The sequence below is a fragment of the Kwoniella dejecticola genome, chromosome 1 (genome assembly GCF_000512565.2).
Source record: "Kwoniella dejecticola CBS 10117 chromosome 1, complete sequence".
In the NCBI taxonomy this organism is placed as follows: Eukaryota; Fungi; Basidiomycota; class Tremellomycetes; order Tremellales; family Cryptococcaceae; genus Kwoniella; species Kwoniella dejecticola.
The window spans coordinates 2474472-2494523 of record NC_089301.1 but is presented as its reverse complement, the minus strand read 5'-3'; the positions used below and the strand labels follow the sequence as shown (position 1 = coordinate 2494523).

The window sequence follows — 20052 nt, the reverse complement described above, 5'->3', positions numbered from 1 at the left end:
GAAATTCGTTGAACCTCAGCGAAGCCGAAAGTGGAGGTTTGAGTTATGTTTAATCGAATTTGATCCCGCTGCACGACGACGCATTAATCTCAGAGATAAGCAAGTGGATTTCGTCGTCTTGTTTCACTACTAATGGTCCTTTGAAACACGCCAGAGTCTCAGTCCCTCCCTTAATGACGACATTCAGCTAAGCTCCATTTTGCACACTATCATCTGCACGCACGCGAATCGTCGATCTGGCGAATTTCTGAAGCTTGCCAGGTAGGAAGCGAATCCTGCTGTCAAACAGCCTAGGGTATGACCCTTTCACTTCGGCACCAAGGGCATCAAGGGGTCCTTTGGGTGTCCCGGACGGATCACACCAATCCTATCAACGTCAATGAAGATTCGCTTAAAGTCATGTCCTCAACATAGCCTCGAGGCAACAGGAGCAAACGAAGAAGCATCATCATATTTTCTTCGAATAGTCGAGAAGCATTCCAGTATACGATAAACCTTCTCTCGCTTATTCAGAAGTCACTGATCTGCACAGCCTGCTATATCCTGCTGGTCCTTCTGTCCAGACGTCATACGGCGTACTAGCACAGATAACTTTCTAGAATGCTAAGATCGTGCTACTGCAATCGCACCAACTGATTGACTCATTCTTTTAGTACTTATTCTAACATCCGGCTGATCCGGTCGAACATAATTAGCAATTAATCGATTGATCTGACTCTGGTGTCAATACTCACTAAGATAAACCAAAAGATCTTATGATGCATCGACCCTGTGATACCCCTGAATCACAAGACGAAGGACAGATTCCGAAGTAAGCAAGATATTCGAGCTTCTCCCGGAATGCCGAAGCAGGAGAAGGAGAAGGAGATAGGATCAACCTTCCTTTCGCACGTCCTTCTTAGCTTCTCAGATTCCTCTTATTACGCACAGGTTTTGTTGTTCGAATCTTTTTTGTGCGATTCCCTAGTTGGCGTTTCAAGATATAGATTTATGCATATATAAACAGTCCCTTCTTGATAAGCCAGGAATCTCCCTTCACCCCATTTACCCCACCGCGCACTACCATAATCACTTTCATTCTACCACGATCAGCTATTGATGAGCTCGTAGTATTTGCTTCATCCACCTACCTTCGCCACTCGTACCTTTTCGATCAATATCTCAGCTTTCACTATGTAAGTGTCTTCTCATAAATCACCACCTCAAATTCCCGATGACGGATCAAGTACAAGGAAGAAAATTGATCAAAAGTCTATGTGTCTCCCCAGTATAGCTTGAACAACATCACGACACGACACGGGATGTTTAAGCAATCTAACGACGCAATCGTTAATTTCGGCAAACCAGGAGACACGTCTCATCCTAGACCACCTCCCGTCGGTCCCTTAACCCCTGCATCACCCAGAAAGGCCTTATAGTCTCCCCCAGTCCAGTGTGGACCCGGTCGCATCTCCCCATTTCAGACTCGTTGGTGTAGTCACGCGTAATCAGATCACGCAAGCGCCTACCACATCCATGTGACCTTCCTAGTGCCATATTGACCGGATCCCACAGACATTCTACCGACCACAATGACTTGTATAATAGCAAACGCACTGTATCCATAGCCCACAGACAGTCCAAGATCAGCGACCTGAGGTCCAAGCGAGGACAGGGAGAGTCAGTAAATGTGGAGAGGGATTTGCGGAACCGAAAGTCGCTCTGTAAGTAAGGGTATCCAACGGGAGGGACTGGTAACGACCGTGATGTGAGTATTATGAGAGATGACTATATGTTGGACCGTTGTACATAGGCGCCGCCAATGAGTTTGTACTCCTAGCCTTGACATGAATTGTATATTGCATATTTCCGTAAAAGTGCAGATACGCAAATGCGCAAGCTCGCATGATAGGTTGGCGATGATTTCCCCATCTAAGCTTTCTGCCTTGGTTGGATCTTCAGGGAGAAGTCGACATGAGGACAAGATTGATGTACGGCAGACGTCGACAGGATATCGATATCTGCAACAAGTCAGGATCAGTACGACTCGAATGAAACATCAATCTTCCTCCGCGCAGGATTCGAGACTGGTTACGATGACAAGGTAAGGCGAGGCAAAGCAAAGCAAAGCATTCATACCGATTCGAGCCCGAGGTGGACAAGCTTGACAAGTTCGACTCACCAGGTCCCAATCTAGCTTTCAGACCACCTTCCACAATTCCACCAGACGTCTCAATCAAGAACTCCCTCTTGCCCTTCCATTCCTCCTTCAACCTCTTAGCTGCGCCGTGCAGTTCCTCGCCTAGAAGATTATCCAGCATGACGATGTTAGCTCCTGCTGATATAGCTTCGTTGGCTTCTTCATAATTCTGACATTCTACGTTGACTAATAATGAGAAGCCCGCAACTCGTCGAACGGATTGAACAGCTGAGGTTATTGAGCCTATAAGATTGAACGGAAACATTAGCATAAACCATGCGTGACTCCAAGAGAGTTGGAAACGAAGCTGAGACCCACCAGTTGCCCAAATATGATTATCTTTAAGCATGACCATACTTGACAAATCATGTCTGTGAGGATCCACTCCTCCAACCATCATACCGTATTTCTCCACTAGCCTGAAACCGGGCGTTGTCTTCCTAGTTCCAGCTACGACACCTTTCCACCCCTCTGCTCTAGCTAGATCCCGGAACCGCCTGGAGATACTGGCAATCCCACTACATCTAGCCAGGGTATTGAGACCCACTCGTTCGGCCAGGAGGAGGTTTCTTGCTTTTCCTCGGACGACGGCTACTTTTGTCTTTGAGTTTGGGGGAATGACGGATCCTTCGGGTAATAGCCATTCGACTCTGCCCAGATGCAGATCGTTGGGGGTATTTAGTTATCATGGGAGTTTTGCTGGACGGATGAGGACAGGTCAGGTCAGTGATACTCACTCGCATTCTGCTTGTTTGAAGATCTCATCGAAGAAGGGTACACCAGCTAAGATTCCCTACGCCGGCATGAAACAAATGTCAAAATGATGCCGACCAAGTACAAGGAAGACAGATGCGAGCGTGAAGTGACTCACACCACTCTTTCCCCATAAGATAGCTTCTTGGACTTCCTCACCGACGACGAATCCTGCCCAATCGAACGAAGGTGTATCTTCAGCGTACCACCGACTGACTTCTCTTTTCCATGATGGCGCTAGCAAGTGCGCAAGGTTTTGACCCGGTCTCAGATCACTTTCCGACATTATGGACAGCTTTATGGTACTTCAACTAAGAGAAGTTGTCTAGAAAGAATGCGAGGAATTCTGTTCGTTGACGACTGAGTACAAGAATATTAATAGATCGTTACCGGGATTTATAGCCGATCGACGGCGAACGGAGTATTACGTAAGTCAAACCCCGCTCATCGTTGATCAAGATGCATCGTCGTTGATGATGTCTAATTTCTAGCAAGATAGCCAAACTATTCAGTCTGATCCAACGCTCTCACATTCAGTGCATCGTCCGAAAAAGCTGGTGTGACGAGAAATCATTCCAAACGATTCAGCTTGCGATATGAGCGGCTCAAAAGTCCCCACGATCGATGATCTCATCAAGCTAGACCAGGAAGATCCGTTAAATTGGACGAGGGATGAATTCGAGATACCCAATATACAAGCTTGTGGGGGCGAACGAGGTGTGTTGGAACAAGCCCAATACGCTTTGCAGATTAGCCGGTCACTAATTAGCATGCCACAGATGGAGAGGCTATCTATTTCTGCGGTAATTCGTTGGGATTGTTGAGTAAGAAAGCGAGAAAGCATATGATAGAAGAATTGGATGTATGGTCGACTTCGTGCGTATCAACAACTCAATCTCGGCTTATCCCCCTCTCGATCGCCCTTGGAAGCCGGAATCAGATTCGCCTATTACGATTGAGCATCATGTAGACGATGACATTGACTTTCTTCTACAGCTCCGTAACAGGCCACTTCTCTCATCCCCACCATAGGCCGTGGAAACACGTCGACCAGCCTCTCACACCGCACCTGGCGAAACTTGTCGGAGCGAAGGAAAGTGAAGTAGCTCACAGCTCGACATTGACGAGTAATATGCATAATCTGTTTACGAGCTTCTATCGCCCGACAAACAAAAGATGGAAGATCGTCATTGAGAAGGGTAGTTTCCCTAGTGATTGGGTACGTTTAGCTTCCCTCCTGACCAACTCGCACAGACTCGCGATATCTTCCAATAGTATCAGACTGATGCTTCTCGTAAATCGTAATTATACACTTCACCTCGCAGTATGCCGTTCACTCTCATCCAAAATTACATGAAGCTGTGTTATCTCCGCAACAGATAGACGAAGCTATAATTGGACTAGAACCTAGAGAAGGGGAAGATACGCTCAGGACGGAAGATATATTGGCAGTCCTGGAAGAGAACAAGGATACGGTAAGGCGATCCATTCTTTGCGTCCATTCACTTGCAAAACGCAAAATGCTCACGAAATCTATGACTCCTGGACTCAGATCGCCATAGTGTGGTTACCCCTCGTCCAGTATTATACCGGACAATTATTCGATATCGCCTCCATCTCTCCCAAAGTGCATTCTATAGGAGGGCTGTTGGGGCTGGATATGGCTCATGGAATAGGAAATGTCGAGTGTAGATTGAACGAATGGGATGTGGACTTTGCAGTTTGGTGCACGTACAAGTGAGCCCAGACTCTCTGAGCCAATGGATAATCTAGCTGATCAAATTGCATGAACAGATATCTCAATTCGGGACCCGCGGGTATTGGTGGATTCTACGTCAAAGATGGGCTAGACGACGGAGGACGACGGTCAGTCCGCTTCTCTCATTCCCTTCCAAGATTGCCAAGCGAGAATCGCTGATGAATCGATGACATGATTGGGATGTTCTGCATCGCAGTCTCGCAGGGTGGTGGGGAAATGACTCAGCGACACGCTTTCAGATGTTACCTCAATTCAACCCCACTCCCGGTGCTAAAGGCTATCAACATTCCTGCACGCCCGTCCTCTCTTCTATACCCTTATTAGCCACCCTGGAGCTCATAGATACCGTGGGGTTCGATAAGATGCTGAAGAAACAAAAGTCGTTGACAGGAACTCTGGAAACGCTATTAAAGTCAAGTAAATATTATGGAAGATCGTCTGAGGAGGAGGTGGGATTCAAGATTCTGACTCCGGAATATCCGTATCGGGGTACGCAATTATCGGTGTCGCTCTTACCGGAGAACAAGGGGGTGATGCCTCGTGTGTTCTCGCGGCTGGTGAAGAATGGTCTGATAGGTGATGAGCGGTATCCGAATGTAATAAGGCTGAGTCCGGTGGTACTGTATAACAAGTTCGAAGAGGTCGGAAGAGCAGTGATGATTTTAGAAGATGCGCTGAGAGCTGAAGAAGAGGGAGAAGTGAAGGAAAGAGGAGAGAAAGATTTGGATATGGCTTCGAAAGATTAGCCTCGCATGCTAGGCTCATGTATATCATTCATGTATAGGTAGGCATGCCATAGTCGGACAGCGGACCAAATCTGTCTGACGGATATCGCTTGGTCTCGGATCATCAGCCTTGGTGCTTCTTTCTTCGCTTGAACGAGCTTTGTCTCGCTGCCCTCTCAACGTACGTATCCAAGTGATACATGGTGAATCCAGGATGCAAACGCTTGTACGCTCCTTGAACTCCGCGGTTAGTACAAAGCCTTGCGAGTGAGAACGGGACTATCATTCATTCGGCAATGGACTCGGGTCATCCGAATCTCGGTATCACTCGGTCAAATCCGAGTGTCTCGTCGAATTCAGGAGCGACGATTTTGCTCTTATGAGTGTAATAGTTCGGCATCTTCGACTGGCTACATCAGAGGTTGTATCGGAGTGGTGACTTATCTTTGTGCGACCTGGGACTGAGGCTGAGCGGGCCGTTCCCGAGAACCGATGAGCACCAAATATGGTTGATATATTCATCACAGGTACACCTTCTTTATGACCGGATATTCTGCTCATTTTGCTATTCCAACTCAACCATAACCAATTCGATTTAAGTTGATTTAGGCAGATCCTCTCACAAGCTCCTGACACCTGACTCATACCGAAGTCGAGATCATCATGCCAATTGCCATTCCGGCAGACGCTTCTAGCGTGTCAAGACTCCCTCCGGGAATATACTGTCCGACCGTAACCTTCTTCAAGGCTACCGAAGAGCAAGAATTAGACCTCGATCTTCATGTGAAACATATGACCTTCTTAGCTCGGTCTGGGTTATCGGGCGTTGTATTGCAAGGAAGTACAGCGGAGGCTGTAGCGTTAGATCCGGAAGAGCGCAAAATCGTAAGTGATGTCTACTCAGAATAAGTCATGCGCAGTCTGTTCAACCGTTCATCATTTATCGTTCTTTCGGATGATCTGCTATCTCCCGTTCTCTCGCTCGTCATCATGGGCTGAATGGCTCATATTATATGACGCCATCTTGGAATAGCTCATCTCCACAGCGAAGAAAGCTTTCATCGAAGCAGGTAACACCGGCAAGATCATAGCTGGCACAGTCGGTGCTCAATCCCTCAGAGAAGCTATCAAATTATGTCGAGATGCCTTTGAGGCTGGTGCAGATTTCGCATTGAGTCTTCCACCAGCGTATTACCCGTCTGCAATGACGGCTGAATCGATCCAAGGGTTCTACGAAGATGTGAGTCTTTTCTACTTGACTTGCGGATCAATCTCAATCTCAACATGAATGCCTGTCTTGGTTCCAATGACTGATAAATGAAAAATGCGTGAACGTTTTATTCTTTTAGCTCGCAGACAAATCGCCTATCCCGATCATCATATACTCGTACCCCGGTGTATGTAATGGTCTTCAGCTGGACACCGACCTGATCTGCAGACTTGCCAGACATCCAAATGTTGCCGGAGTGAAACATACCGACCATGATGTTGGGAGGATAGCTAGGGAGACTGCGTATTTCAAGGCGAATGAGATGAAGTGTAAGTTGAACATGACATCCTCCTGCTCTTGCAACCTTGATCTTCGCTTGAGGAGATTGTTGGCTTCGGTGTCAACCATATGCTGATTCGATTGAGTCCTCCGCGTTTGCCGCATTCCCTACAGCCCCCTTCACGATCCTAGGCGGAGCTACAGACTACTTACTAGGCTCAATGGCCGTTGGCGGACAAGGAGCGATCACAGGAATGGCCAATGTCGCTCCTCGAGTCTGTATGAAGGCGTTCGAACTGTCCTTACAAGGGAAACACGAGGAAGCGTTGGAGTATGCTCAAGCTATAAGTCAGGCAGAATGGGGGATGGGTAAAGGTGGTATATTAGGTACGAAGGTATGTTGACCCATCCTCTACCTCTTTTACCTGGCACTGTAATGAGATTGACTTCATTGCGTACTAGTACATGACAACTTGGGCAAACTCGTATCCCTCTGAATCGGAAATCGCTCGAAAACCCTTAGCGATCTGTCCTGAAGCGACAAAGGAACATTGTAAATCGGTAGCTAAGCTAATCGTTGATTTGGAAAGACGATTGGAGAAAGAATCGTGGGCTGGTCAGAATCTTGGCCCTACTACGGTATCAAATGGATCGGCCAAGAAGAGTAATGGGATCAACAACCTTGTGGAGACTGTCAAAGACAGTTTGGAAATATGAGAGATGCTTCTCGGTAGAATATCAGACCAGATTGAATACGCCAACGAGCTAAGCCGAGGTGAATGAGAATGCGATTGGAATGCATAAATCCTGCTCAACATCCACAAGGACATCCGCCCATGCCTTCGTCTAAAAGACCTTCTATACGCTCTATACGCTCGGAGAGTTTGTCCATGGTGGCATTCAGGATGTCAATTTGGCCTGCCAAGATGAATTCGGCGATGTAAGCCGAGTACTTCACCTTGATTTGTTCTTTCCGCAGGGTACAGAGTGGGCATTGAAAAAACTTGTACTCACCTTGTTTATATATCTCGCACATTCTTTTTATCTCACCCCTGATCTTCCCTTCTTCCGCAACCTCACTTACTGAGGACTGTAATTTATCCAATTTGTCATCCAGCATGCCGCCCAACATACCCAACACATCTAGCTTAAGCTGGAGTTCCTGTTCTTCATGTTGATGTAAGGCATGCTCATCCTCTTCATCGATCTCATCGTGATTATGACAATCGTGCTCGTTCAGCATTATCCGCATCATCTCCAATAATGACTTGTCCACTTCCCCATCCCTTCTGAGCTCGAAAACTCTGCTCGAGTCGAGTTTCTTCGCTTCGAGTTTCGCTATTATTGGAGGAGGTAGCTGAGCGGTTCCAAGACGCAGAGTGACCACGTCGTCTGGGTTATCGGGGATCACGAATCCGTAGCCTAGTAGTAACTCCTCGTTCGATTTAGGCCCATAGTTGTTATATAGTTGAACGCCCTTTTCGGTGATTTGCGTGGAGACGAGGGATATCGAGGGAGTTGTGTGTCCTGTAGATGTTGATGTTTGTGAAGAGAGCCATAATATCGGTTGACCTCGTGAATCTAAGTCGCGATAGAATTGAACCCAGTGAGTTGAAGCCAAGATGGCAGAGGATGACGGAGACGGCTTACGATTGAAGAGATCTAAGCCAGGTAGTAAGACAGGTTGAGATCCCTCATCTTTCTCGGCCTCATGCGTGATTGATCCATCGGCTGGTATGCGCAGCAGCTTCGAAGGGAATGATCGGGAAGATATATAAGTAGCACTGGCTAGATATCTTTCCCTGCACAACTTTAAATAAGCTTTGCATATTAACGAGAGGGCTTCAATTAGCTTACCAGCTCAAACCTTCTTCCTTCAAGACATGCCGTATCGCGTCAGACTCCGCTCTCCATTCTGCTTTCCTAGCTTCCACCGCTCCGTACAGTGAGCTTCCCTTCAAGAGTTCCAGCTCATCTGCTGTGTAATATAAGGGTGTAGTCAAGCTCGATGAATGAGGTAAAGATTCGAGGTAAGGTAAATGAGCCAAAGCATTGGGCATTGTCTCTGGCTTGGCGGAGTATGACCAATGAAATCCCAAGTACGCCGCTATGCGCATTCGCTCATTCCATTTTTCTCCCTCTTTACTCGTTCCTGCCGGCCATACTAGCTCTTCCTCCGTCAACTGAGCAACTTCGATGATGGTCCGAGAAGCGAGCTCGGAGGTGATTGCCAAATCAAAAGGACAAGAGACGAGTCGTTCATCTGCGCCTATGGAGGCGGTCGAGAATGGCGATAATCCGGTCTCGGGATCTATCTGAAATCGATCAGCTCAAGTCGCACCCAAATTTGAAGGCAACGATGGCGAGCTCACTTTGACTTCGGCACTTTCGTGAAAATGGCCACCTTTCTCCTTGAGCCATGAGATGAAGGTGTTAACCTTAGCGAGATCTGTCATGGTGTATGACTTGTCTGACTGGGCTGATCGAGGATGATGTCGAATGCGCTAATGGACAGTCCTTTGGTCCAACTTTTTCAGCTTCGATTCTTGATCGACGAGCATAGACGGAGGTAGCCGATCAAAGCGTATGACCGTATGACCGACCAAGTGACGTGGGAATATGTCTTCTTCGATCATGCACGACTCACGTGGCTATCGTTATCAATCGGCCATCATCCGATCGCCGGCTAATGGTCCAGTGAGCGTCTTGGTCCTTCCGATATCTCGAAATCTCAAAACCAGTATGTTCATGCCATGGTATAGATATATAGTTGCACGTAAGACCAATTCAGCTTTACACCTATACTAATTTGCGAAGAGACAAAAGCTCTATCTGGAAACCATCTCGCATCTCGAATCCCTAAGTATAATCAATTTGGCATATCTCGATTCTCAGCATGTCTATACCGGTCCAGTCAAGTAATAAAGTCTCATTCACAGATTTCATCGTCAAGAAATGTAAAGAGCAGCCATTTGTACCTATAGGTCAGCTCCGAGTTGTTCTTCCTCTTCAAGTGGAGATTCCACGAGCTGATCTGAACTCATTTGATCCGTTTAGGGTGTCTGGCGACTGTCGGTGCGTTATTGGGGGCTACATACCATCTGAGGAAGGGAAACAGGAATAAGTTCAACCAATTCCTGCGATTACGTGTATAGTAAGTCAGCTATATAAACCGCGTACGCCCTCGAGTATAGTAGCTGATGTCCTCAAAAATTTGATGCGTTCAGTGCGCAAGGTGCAACTGTGGTAGCCTTAATGATTTACGGCGGAGTGGCATTTACGAATGAGCAGCAACAAGCGAACTACATACGTAACCGTATAGCACTGGGTCAGTCACGCTACATTGATCCACAAACTACCCTACTACCACATAGTCGAAGTGATCAGAACTGATGTTTGAAGTAATTTGCGATCTATCAGGCGAAATACCTGCAGATACATATTATCCCGGTCGTAAAGACGTCCCTAAACCTCCTAAAGAATCTACTATCCCATTCGAATTCCCTGCCGACCCATCTCCAGCACCGCCGAGGATCGAGACGGATATACCGACTTCCCTACCCGAGTCTCTATCAACGGCGGTTGACGCACCGCCATCGCTATCGAAAGACAGCTCGACAGGTGCGGGTGGAGGATACCCGCTGAGAAAGGAGGAACGTATGAAAGTGTCGGATTTCGCGAGGAGGTTGAGAGAGGCTGAACAGTTACATAAAGAGGAAGAAGCGGTCAAGAGTGCCAGGAAGTGATATGCTTATGTGACAGGGGATACTATGTATAACTAGACTCACCGAGCACATGCATGCATGACAATCTCTGAATTCTGCGCGCCCTTCATCAGAACAGCATCAATGGCATAGGGTATATTTTCCATTTTGACTCGGTGAAGGTGAAGTGGAGGTTGTCCAATTTTGTTTGGCTCGAAACAAAGAATCCAAGAAATCAAACATCTTTCGTATTTCTTCATACGATTGGAATTCATCATACGGCTTCATACGAAGACTCAGCCGCGAAGCATTGTGACGACCACACAACCGGGTTCATCACACGAAGGCTCCGGCAAGATGCACCGAGACAACCCTTACTTGACGAAGAAACCGGATTTTGCCAGACTCGCTTCCCGATATCCCGATTTCGCTCAATAGTCAGTACTCTGATACTTCTCACAATTCGTGAACCACGACATTTCAACCGCCGAGCTGGAGCTGATCAGTGAATCGCGGATATGATTCCGCAGCGTCACTATTTCTGATGAAGGATACGCTTCGATCGATTTTCAAGATCCCGCTGCATTACGATTGTTGACTCGATGTTTGCTGAAAGATGATTGGGATCTGGCGGTGGATTTACGAGAAGATCGCTTATGCCCTACAGTGAGCACCCAACCGACGTGTGGCCCACCAGGAGTTATGCAATCGCTCAAATGATGCTGATGCTCTGATAGCTCGCGAATAGGTCAGTGACCATCTTCATTAGACGCATCGTCAAGAAGATACCTGGATTTCTAGATATTACGTGTACGGTTAGCTGATATTGAAGTTCTTCCAGGTTGGATTATCTCCTTCATGTCCTCGATCTAGAACCTCATTTGGCTTCTTCTTCCTCTCCCAAGCCACTTCGTGTACTTGATATGTGGGTCAACCTTCGGGCTGTCTTACTTCGAGAAGATTGCATTGCTCATCTTGTTCTCTTTTCACAGAGGGACAGGCGCGACTGCCATATATCCTATTCTGCTGCATCGCCTAAGACCAAGCTCCCACATCTCAGCAACAGGTAAATCCTCACCTGCAAATGGCCGACATCAAGCTGATCATGCCCAACTACAATGCCCGTAGAGCTCGACGAAATATCATACAATCATTCCTTATCGGTCTTGTCTGCCAATTCCATACCCGAATCATCCGTCGATGTTCGCCTCTCATCCTCTTCGAAACCGATATTTTTCCCGATCTTAGATGACGTGGAGCAGGCGTGGGATTTTACGATTTGTAATCCGCCTTTCTTTGGGTCGGAGGAAGAGATGACAGAAGGACAAGAAGGGAAACAAAAGGGCGCTCATGCTGTATGTCCTGGCCTGAATTTTTCCCTATGACGGAGACCGAAAGAGGCTGACGAATGAATCAGGCTCCGACAGCCGCGAATAACGAGCTCATTACTCCAGGGGGAGAGGTCGCATTTGTTAGTCAGATGATTGAGGAGAGTCTGCGGATAGGGGATAGGTGTCAGTGAGTTAGCCTCGTACAAGCGTTCAGGCTCTCGGTGAGCTGATGTAGTCATGTCAGGTGGTATACCTCATTGATAGGGAAATATTCGTCCCTTACACCTCTAGTGGAATTACTCCGGCGTCGTAAAGTACGTCAGCTGTATCAGGAGCATGAGATCCAGCTGATGATGTATGGGTGTATGGGTAGATCGATAATTACATGTTAAGGAGTATTCGACAATCGAAGACTACAAGATGGATTTTGGGCTGGTCCTTCTCTACGATACGTATACCGGATGTAAGCCTGCTGCTCATCCCTCGCTTTTGCTTTCTATCACAATGTTGACCTGTCAAATCTGCAGACAATAGCCAGACCCGAAGAAGTGATACCCAATACCACATTCTCCCGGCTCTTACCTCACCCTAATACATTCACACATAAACCACAACCTGCTATACCCATCGAAGAGCTCAAGCGGAAAGTGCTGGAAGTCCTGAAGAGTATCTCATTAGACCCAGACAGTACTTCTGCTGATCCCGCACAATCCGAGGCGGGGGATCTAGAGATGGACAAAATCATTTCAACGCCCAAATACAATTCTTGGTCAAGGTCCGCTAGAAGAGCTCAAGCTCGGTTACCCTTGGTACCTGATAATCCCGAAATCGAGAAAGTTGTTCAGGATGAACAGGAGAAGGCGGAACCTATTTTCATAGCTGAATTGAGGTTTATGCCTCCTTCAACGGCAAAAGACTTCTCTTCGATAAGTATGGAATGGAGAGAGGGTAAAGACAGGACGTTGGTAGAAAGTCTGTGGAAGTTTATCCTGAATAAAGCGGAGTTGATTGGAAAGAAGGAAGATAGGGATGCGGGATATGGTGCGCGGTTGGGTGATGGACAGTGGCAGAGAGGGCGTGGGCGGGGGAGAGGGCGGGGGAGAGGGCGGGGAGCTGAGCATAGACACGGAGGAGACGGTGTACGAAGACGAAGGGATGTTGACCGGGAAGATGGACGGGAGGAGGAAGAAAATAAGATGAACGAGCATGAGAGTGGGAGTGGGAGTGAGAGTAGGAGATACGGTCAGAGGCGAAGATTGATATGAGAGGTGTATATGTAGAATTGCTCTAGCAATGCGAACGGTGAGCTGTGCATGCAGTGACATATTATATTGTTTACAAAGGTTTTGATTTATGAGTGCGCGATAAGCGATATGCGATATGTTTGTAATTCATCTGATTATGCTGGATTACTTCCGGATGCCGCCGATGTCGGCGTCGGCGTGGTGGAAGAAGGCGGTGGGACCCAATCTTGACCCTGCTGTTTCAATTTCGATATATGTCTATGGGGATATCGTTCGGTTATGGCTCGCATTTGAGCTAATTCTTTACGTCTTGCTCGATTGCACATTTCCCTATTATGGTTGACGGAAATATCGTGTGAGCGTGAGCCCTTTTCGGTCACAATCAAGGGAACGAAGGGAACAATGGCAAGGCAAGGCAAGGCAAAGAGCGAGATTTGAGATTTGCTATTTGAAGATGCACTGACCATTGGAATCCCGAAATCAGGATGAAACTCCCCACCGCCCAATTCGCCGCCGACTTGGGTTCTATAGGGAGCAACACAGACAAGGATCAACTCATGAAAGCACGAAATGACTGTTCTGACTCACTCCTTGATCCTAAAAACCTTACCGCTCCTAGACCCGTTCCACCCGCTATGCCGTATAACAAACTATTTCGCGCACACGGTATCTTGCCTATGTTCTGGAAATCTTCGGCAGGCCGTATACGCTGTTGTTACAAAGAATAATTCAACGGATAAGATTAGCTTTCCTTAAATTGATTCTGTCAACGTTCATCGATACAAGAGGTGGAGTCGAAGAGAAGGCGAAGACAGTCTCCCTGACTAACCTTCATAGCTTTCTTGAGATCTACCGCGGTATCTCCGCTCAGATTCTCGTCTGCTGTCATAGGCTGGGCATCGGGAGTAATCGGGCTGTTACCTGCTGGGATGTTGAGTGGAGCGTTGACTGTTCTGGAAGTTGTGATTGAGGATTGAGATGACGATTCACTCGATGACGATGGTGCAGAAAGGGAAGAAGGAGATGGAGATGAGGGGGATGAGAATGAAGAGGAACTCGGGGCCGAAGATGGCCTTGAGGTAGAGCTGGTTGAGGATGCGGCGGAGGACCCGAACCAAGGCATAGTGAGCGATGAGCTGATTCCGAACGAGAACGAATCAATGTAGTTTGTGTGGGTCCAGTATCACTTTCAGAAAGAACAATGATGATCGTGTACTTGTCCAACTTTTCGATCCGCGTTCAGCTCCGACCTCCTTTGGATTACGGAATAATCAGTCCAAATCACGTGATTTCGAGATTTCCGTTGAAATGACGGCAACAGCGGTACGATGGAAAGAGTGATACTTGTTGTATCTCATCTGCATTACCATTCCATGGAGCGACGACTAAACGAGGCACAATGTTCCGACCTCGCCCAAGTCAGCAGCAAAGCGCCTCGCCAAATATGTCAACGGAAGCTGGACCCTCGACGAGCATCGTCACGGATCCAAATATAGCTCAGCCGTCCAACGATGCTCCTGCACCTTCGGTTCCAGGTCCTTCGGCCGAGAACCAGTCTTTCGTCTCCAGAATCATGGCTGACAAGTGAGCTACGTCTGACCTGACCTGATGCAAAGGAAGGTTGCGCTGACGGAAAATGCTGAAGTCCTTACTTCTCTGCTGGTGCTGGTCTGATGGTGAGTGACATACGCTCATTTCCTTCGAAATGTGTTAGCCGCCGAGACAGTATGATTGATGAAGCGGTATAGGGCATCGGAGTGGTCCTTACGGTTCTGCGAAGATCAGTAACACTCGGATCGACATTCGCACAACGCCGTATGCTCGTCACTCTTGAAATACCCTCGAAAGATCGATCATACCCCTGGTTCCTCGAATGGATGGCTGCTCAATCCGCTTCGCAAGTCGGAAAGGGAAAACGCCCGATGGGATTCAGGAGTCATGAATTAGCCGTAGAGACGAGCTATAAGCAGCATGAGAACGGGAGCTCGGAGGCTGTGTTCAACCTTGTTCCAGGACCGGGTACTCATTATTTCAAATATCAAGGTACATGGTTCCAAGTGAGCTCAAATACCCGCTTTCCCCGACTCGTTTCCCGACACCTAGCTGAATTGTTCGGGTCTTGCTATTGGATGATAGGTCAAGCGAGAACGAGATGCGAAACTCATGGATCTTCATTCCGGCTCACCATGGGAGACACTCACTCTAACGACGCTCTCGGCTTACCGACATCTGTTCTCGTCATTATTGACGGAAGCCAGAGCGCTGGCGGAAGCTTCGACAGAGGGGAAGACGGTGGTATATACTGCTTGGGGGGTAGAATGGCGTCCATTTGGTAAACCCCGGAGTCGGCGTGAAATGGGCAGTGTGGTGCTTGCGGAAGGAGTTTCAGAGAAGATCGAGAATGATCTGAGGAGTTTCTTGGGTAGAGGGAAATGGTATGCGGAAAGAGGTGAGTTTGACTGGCGGGTCCCCTATTCACCTTTTTGCTAGTTTAGGGAACAGGATACAAGCTAACGGAGATGAGGTCACAGGTATACCATATCGCCGAGGATATCTGCTGCATGGACCACCCGGATCCGGAAAGACCTCTTTCATTCAAGCTCTAGCGGGATCACTGCATTATAATATATGTTTGCTTAACTTAGCGGAAAGGGGGTTGACGGACGACAAGTTGAACCATTTACTGGGATTGGTTCCGGAACGGAGTTTCATCCTGCTAGAAGATGTGGATTCGGCGTTCAGTAAGAGAGTACAGACGAGTGAAGACGGGTAGGTCAGATCTGCCCATTGCGCCCCGTTCAGCGATCCAGAAAGTTAGTGTAGGACAGTACAGGCGAGACTGATTCCAAGTTCAGGTACAAATCATCTGTAACCTTTTCAGGTCTACTAAATGCTCTGGACGGAGTAGCTTCATCGGAAGAACGAATCATATTTATGACTACCAATCATTATGAGAGATTGGATCCGGCATTGATACGGCCTGGAAGAGTTGATCTGCACGAGTTACTGGACGATGCGCAAGGCGAACAAGCCAAGAGGCTGTTTATCAAATTCTACGGTAATTCCAAGACGACTTTCGAAGCTGGTAAAGAAGTGGAAAAGGGTCGAATTCTCCGAGAAGGTGAAATACCCTTGACGGATGAGCAAGTGGAAAGTCTGGGTAATCAGGTACAGAAGATTGTAGAGGATGAGCAAAAACAAGGGAAGACGATAAGTATGGCTAGTCTACAGGGACTGTTCATACGGACTGGCGCACAGGAAAGCCTGGACGGAATACGGGAATTATGTAGACCTACTGGAGCAGCATGATGTCAATGCAAAAGATACCGGCAATCTCAATAACGGGAGCTGCGCGCGTGTCTCCCTTCTGCTCTTGACTCGAACACGCAACCACCCCTTTGACCTTCTCGCCTCCGTTAAGGCGGTTCGTAGTCCGCCTGGACCCTCTCTGAACGCAGTGCAATTATCATAGCCACTTCCGGTTTTAGCGGATGGTATATTAAAGCCTCTGGATATCCGCTGATCCGCGAGAACGCAGGAATTGTATTGCCTTTCGTTCTGTTCATTCAATCTGTTCGATCCTGCCGCTTCTGCGTCGTGTTATACGAGATCAAGCTACCAAACCCGTATTGCCACCATGTCCACCTCTAACAATTCACAAGTGCAATATGTCTACTTGGAAACTTGGCCCGAGGCGGCGAAAGGTTCACCAGGTGGCAGAGACTACCGACGAGGCGATCAATGGTTCTCTATCCACTGTCCGCCCATCTCGCATCAGACCCAGCAGACTCAGACCCAGCAGGATGAAATCCAGCAGTATCAAGCGGAGTTATTGAAATTCTGCCAGAGCTCGATCCAAACTCTTTACAGCCTATGAGTATGTAACGTAGATTGCGCTGGGGTGATGACAGGGATCTAACGCCCGCACAGTATCACCCCAGTCTTGTCGTTGCGATGTATATCTGATCTGTGTCTATCAGCGAAGTACGAACGTTTACCTGACGGCCATGGTCGGCGAAAGTCGCTGGAACTAAGCGAATTCCGTTGCAGCATATGCTATACTGCACCTAGAGCAGGGACGCCGAGAGGATAATTTTGATATTGCAATACACCTCGGAATGCAGCCTTTGTCCTTGGCTCCAACGAAAGGATTATGATAAGGTCCCTCTTACGAGAGTGGCATCTTCGATACTCCTCCTTGAATGATTTGACCCCAGAGGTCCTGAGCTTCAGGGATTTTGGCAGGGGCAGCTTGAAGTATCGCCACACATACATGCTGGACTGGCAGACGTCTTCACAGGTGGGTGTGCAGAGGCCGAAATACAAAGAAACTCGGCAATGTCGAGACAGCCCGTCTCTATTGTTAAAGAAGTAAGACAGCGCGCTGCCTCGCACTACAAGATGTCGATTGAGAGTGTCTGTGATGCTGGATGAGTTGTCTGTTAAGGTTTCAGGGGTTAGCAAATCATAGGAGGGGTTCCTAGTCAGCCGGACCAGCCGTAGACACCGGCTCACCCGCAATTCCAGGAGACGGCATGACGTCCGGGGGAATTTGCGTATCATGCACTTTTACCCGTACACCCGTCATCAAGCAAGAGGTTCTATCAAAGGTGGATCATCCGTTGTCATTGTTATTGTGTCAACTTCGTCATGACCTCAATATGACGCTCTGTTACTCGGGAAAGCCGACAAACTTGTTGCATTCCTCTGCATATATATACCCCACACTTTTGCAAAGAGTGATGTTCGACAACCCACTCAACAGCCCTTCCACTTCATTCGCAGCATAACTAGATATAACGACAGTATAACAGGTGAGTGCGATTGAAGGGCTCTGGCCCCCAACTGCAGCTGATACGATATTGATTGGCTCGGAGAGCAGATCATAATGGCCGACAAATTTAGCAATGCTGCCAGCTCAACGCCCGGAACTGAGAGAGCCTCAGCGGTGACCGCCTCCGAGAGCGTGGGACCTACCCAGGTATCCGACATCGAAAGAAATATAGCCCAGACCACTGTGACTGCTGACAATGAAGGGCCCCAGCCTGCTGTAAAGCACCAGAACGACGAAGTGAGTCCACACCCTGTACACCTCAGTTGAACGGAGACACGGACTGAATTGATTGATCCGCTGGGTTGTTCAGAGCGAGGCAGACACTAAAGCCACAGAAGGATAAACTAGTCGATCCGATGTTGAAAATGCCCAAAAGTCTGCTGACACAAGATCTCAGCCCGGACTCCACGTGGGTGATACAATCTACACAAGCTATCTTAACTGGGTGAAGCTGACGATACTTCATCGTGCTAGCCTTTCCAAGGCAGACACCATCCGGATGAGGCATTCTTCAGCCCTGCCTTTGGAAGACCTGGTAGCTTCACGTCGCGAACCTTCGGTCCTGAGCCATCCACCTTCTATGGGTATGGCAGCAGAGTTCCATTTAGACCGAGAGTCTCAGCTGTGCCACCTCCATGCCCGAGCTTCGGGGGATCATTCACAGTGAGTGACCATATTCCGGCCTTGCGCATTGAATGCCCAAAGGTTAACGATTAGGGCTCATATATCGGTTACATAGACTTTTGGCAGCTCTCCTGCTGCTGACCGACGATTCACTGAGACAAGCTTTTTGCCAAGAAGCCGGGCGCAGATCTTCCTGGGATTCGAAATACCTGGAAGCGAGAACGACGCATCCGCAAGACCCGCTGGACCACCTCAGATGGCTTTGCTTCCTATCAGTGGGGGAGAGATGGATTCTGCTCTCAACGATCTCAATGACCCTTTGCATCCGTGTGTGTGTGAAGATCCAGTTGGGTGCGGGACTAGAAGGGCGTACAGTCAGATGACCGGGAGGGGCTGGTGATCTCATCAACCAGCATATACAGAACGATACTGCCGGAATGAGGGGCTTCGATGTTTCGAGCTCGCTATCGCGAATTCTGATCGTGTAGTTCCCACTTATTTTGGTTGCGGCTCGACCCTTCGAAGGGCGGCTTGCTTGTATAACTTCCTATAATGAGCAATACTTTAATAATCCCTAATATGATAATGCGTTTTCGTGGCTGTCTTTACATACTTTTCAGAAAGACTTTTGGTTCACTTGCTTACTCGCGGGAACCGGCTGCTGCCCATGTGATGATGGCAGAATCGCTATCATTTGCTTTGTGGCGGGGTCGAACACTCATAACGTACAGCAATGTATGGACGATGTGTCCTTGCCTTTGCTTGCACATCGTCGAGAATGCATCGTATCCTTTCAGAGGGCTAACTCATACAAGCCATCACTCCCTTCGGTCAGAGCTTACGCGATCCAGTATGTTGTCACGTCCACCCGCCCATCGTACAGCTGGGCCACCTGCTCCGTCATTGAAAGGTGAACGTCATCGTCTCATCGTACGGTCATGAGGTCATGGGTTACCTTCTGCTGAGCCACCTTTCTTGATGACGCACCTTGCAGCTCTTCTCGTTTGAAGGAGATTGGATGCTTCCACATCGCATGACGTTTTGCTTACCTTCGAGTCGAGAGTCTGGACTGTAAGGATCACGTATGCTCAATGGAGCAAGCTCTTTTGTCCGGTGACGCTAGCTCCTGGTGTGATGTCTATCCTTTCTGTGACTCACCTCTCACAATCAAACGTTGCGACCGAATGACATGAGGTCGGTCCGTCTAATCTGGCATTTGAGAGGATATATAAGGCTCAGGAGTTCGACCTGAATCTTCAACACGGCATATCTCTTCTCAAAACATTTCCACACATTCACTCAACCTTGCCTTCTCACCACTACTTTGATACAGTAGCACAGCGAATCAGACGTAGGTCTGAGCATTGCTGAAGGAGGGGAGAACACTGCTAACATCTGCTATTGAGACAG

General features: G+C 48.1%; 9 protein-coding genes across 9 annotated transcripts; 6 read left to right on the top strand and 3 right to left on the bottom strand.

The window, feature by feature from the left end:
- Positions 1-1911: 1911 nt before the first annotated feature.
- Positions 1912-3218, bottom strand: I303_100931 (nicotinate-nucleotide diphosphorylase (carboxylating); the record flags this gene model as incomplete). The annotated part of the gene is made up of 5 exons (XM_018404301.1): positions 1912-2000; positions 2162-2422; positions 2498-2829; positions 2917-2972; positions 3051-3218. 5 exons carry the CDS (start codon positions 3216-3218, stop codon positions 1912-1914), a joined length of 906 nt encoding a protein of 301 aa, XP_018266955.1.
- Positions 3219-3528: 310 nt separating this feature from the next.
- On the top strand, positions 3529-5437 carry I303_100930 (kynureninase; the record flags this gene model as incomplete). The annotated part of the gene is made up of 7 exons (XM_018404300.1): positions 3529-3649; positions 3712-3808; positions 3929-4151; positions 4258-4407; positions 4485-4669; positions 4727-4798; positions 4888-5437. The coding sequence occupies 7 exons, from the start codon at positions 3529-3531 to the stop codon at positions 5435-5437; spliced, it is 1398 nt and encodes a 465-aa protein (XP_018266954.1).
- Positions 5438-6079: 642 nt separating this feature from the next.
- I303_100929 (uncharacterized protein) lies at positions 6080-7622 on the top strand (the record flags this gene model as incomplete). Its single annotated transcript, XM_018404299.1, has 5 exons — positions 6080-6301; positions 6450-6656; positions 6766-6955; positions 7080-7300; positions 7368-7622. 5 exons carry the CDS (start codon positions 6080-6082, stop codon positions 7620-7622), a joined length of 1095 nt encoding a protein of 364 aa, XP_018266953.1.
- Positions 7623-7716: 94 nt separating this feature from the next.
- Positions 7717-9361, bottom strand: I303_100928 (uncharacterized protein; the record flags this gene model as incomplete). The annotated part of the gene is made up of 5 exons (XM_018404298.1): positions 7717-7823; positions 7920-8486; positions 8556-8707; positions 8763-9220; positions 9278-9361. 5 exons carry the CDS (start codon positions 9359-9361, stop codon positions 7717-7719), a joined length of 1368 nt encoding a protein of 455 aa, XP_018266952.1.
- A 440-nt stretch (positions 9362-9801) lies between these two features.
- On the top strand, positions 9802-10651 carry I303_100927 (uncharacterized protein; the record flags this gene model as incomplete). The annotated part of the gene is made up of 4 exons (XM_018404297.1): positions 9802-9889; positions 9963-10059; positions 10133-10233; positions 10326-10651. The coding sequence occupies 4 exons, from the start codon at positions 9802-9804 to the stop codon at positions 10649-10651; spliced, it is 612 nt and encodes a 203-aa protein (XP_018266951.1).
- A 315-nt stretch (positions 10652-10966) lies between these two features.
- Positions 10967-13205, top strand: I303_100926 (uncharacterized protein; the record flags this gene model as incomplete). The annotated part of the gene is made up of 9 exons (XM_018404296.1): positions 10967-11046; positions 11140-11292; positions 11442-11534; positions 11602-11675; positions 11738-11964; positions 12027-12127; positions 12185-12254; positions 12314-12403; positions 12468-13205. 9 exons carry the CDS (start codon positions 10967-10969, stop codon positions 13203-13205), a joined length of 1626 nt encoding a protein of 541 aa, XP_018266950.1.
- Positions 13206-13339: 134 nt separating this feature from the next.
- Positions 13340-14307, bottom strand: I303_100925 (uncharacterized protein; the record flags this gene model as incomplete). The annotated part of the gene is made up of 4 exons (XM_018404295.1): positions 13340-13514; positions 13649-13709; positions 13773-13893; positions 14014-14307. 4 exons carry the CDS (start codon positions 14305-14307, stop codon positions 13340-13342), a joined length of 651 nt encoding a protein of 216 aa, XP_018266949.1.
- Positions 14308-14583: 276 nt separating this feature from the next.
- I303_100924 (uncharacterized protein) lies at positions 14584-16493 on the top strand (the record flags this gene model as incomplete). The annotated part of the gene is made up of 6 exons (XM_018404294.2): positions 14584-14768; positions 14830-14860; positions 14933-15241; positions 15321-15633; positions 15716-15953; positions 16040-16493. 6 exons carry the CDS (start codon positions 14584-14586, stop codon positions 16491-16493), a joined length of 1530 nt encoding a protein of 509 aa, XP_018266948.2.
- Positions 16494-18072: 1579 nt separating this feature from the next.
- Positions 18073-19042, top strand: I303_100923 (uncharacterized protein; the record flags this gene model as incomplete). Its single annotated transcript, XM_018404293.1, has 4 exons — positions 18073-18255; positions 18416-18427; positions 18493-18681; positions 18758-19042. 4 exons carry the CDS (start codon positions 18073-18075, stop codon positions 19040-19042), a joined length of 669 nt encoding a protein of 222 aa, XP_018266947.1.
- Between the last annotated feature and the right edge of the window lie 1010 nt (positions 19043-20052).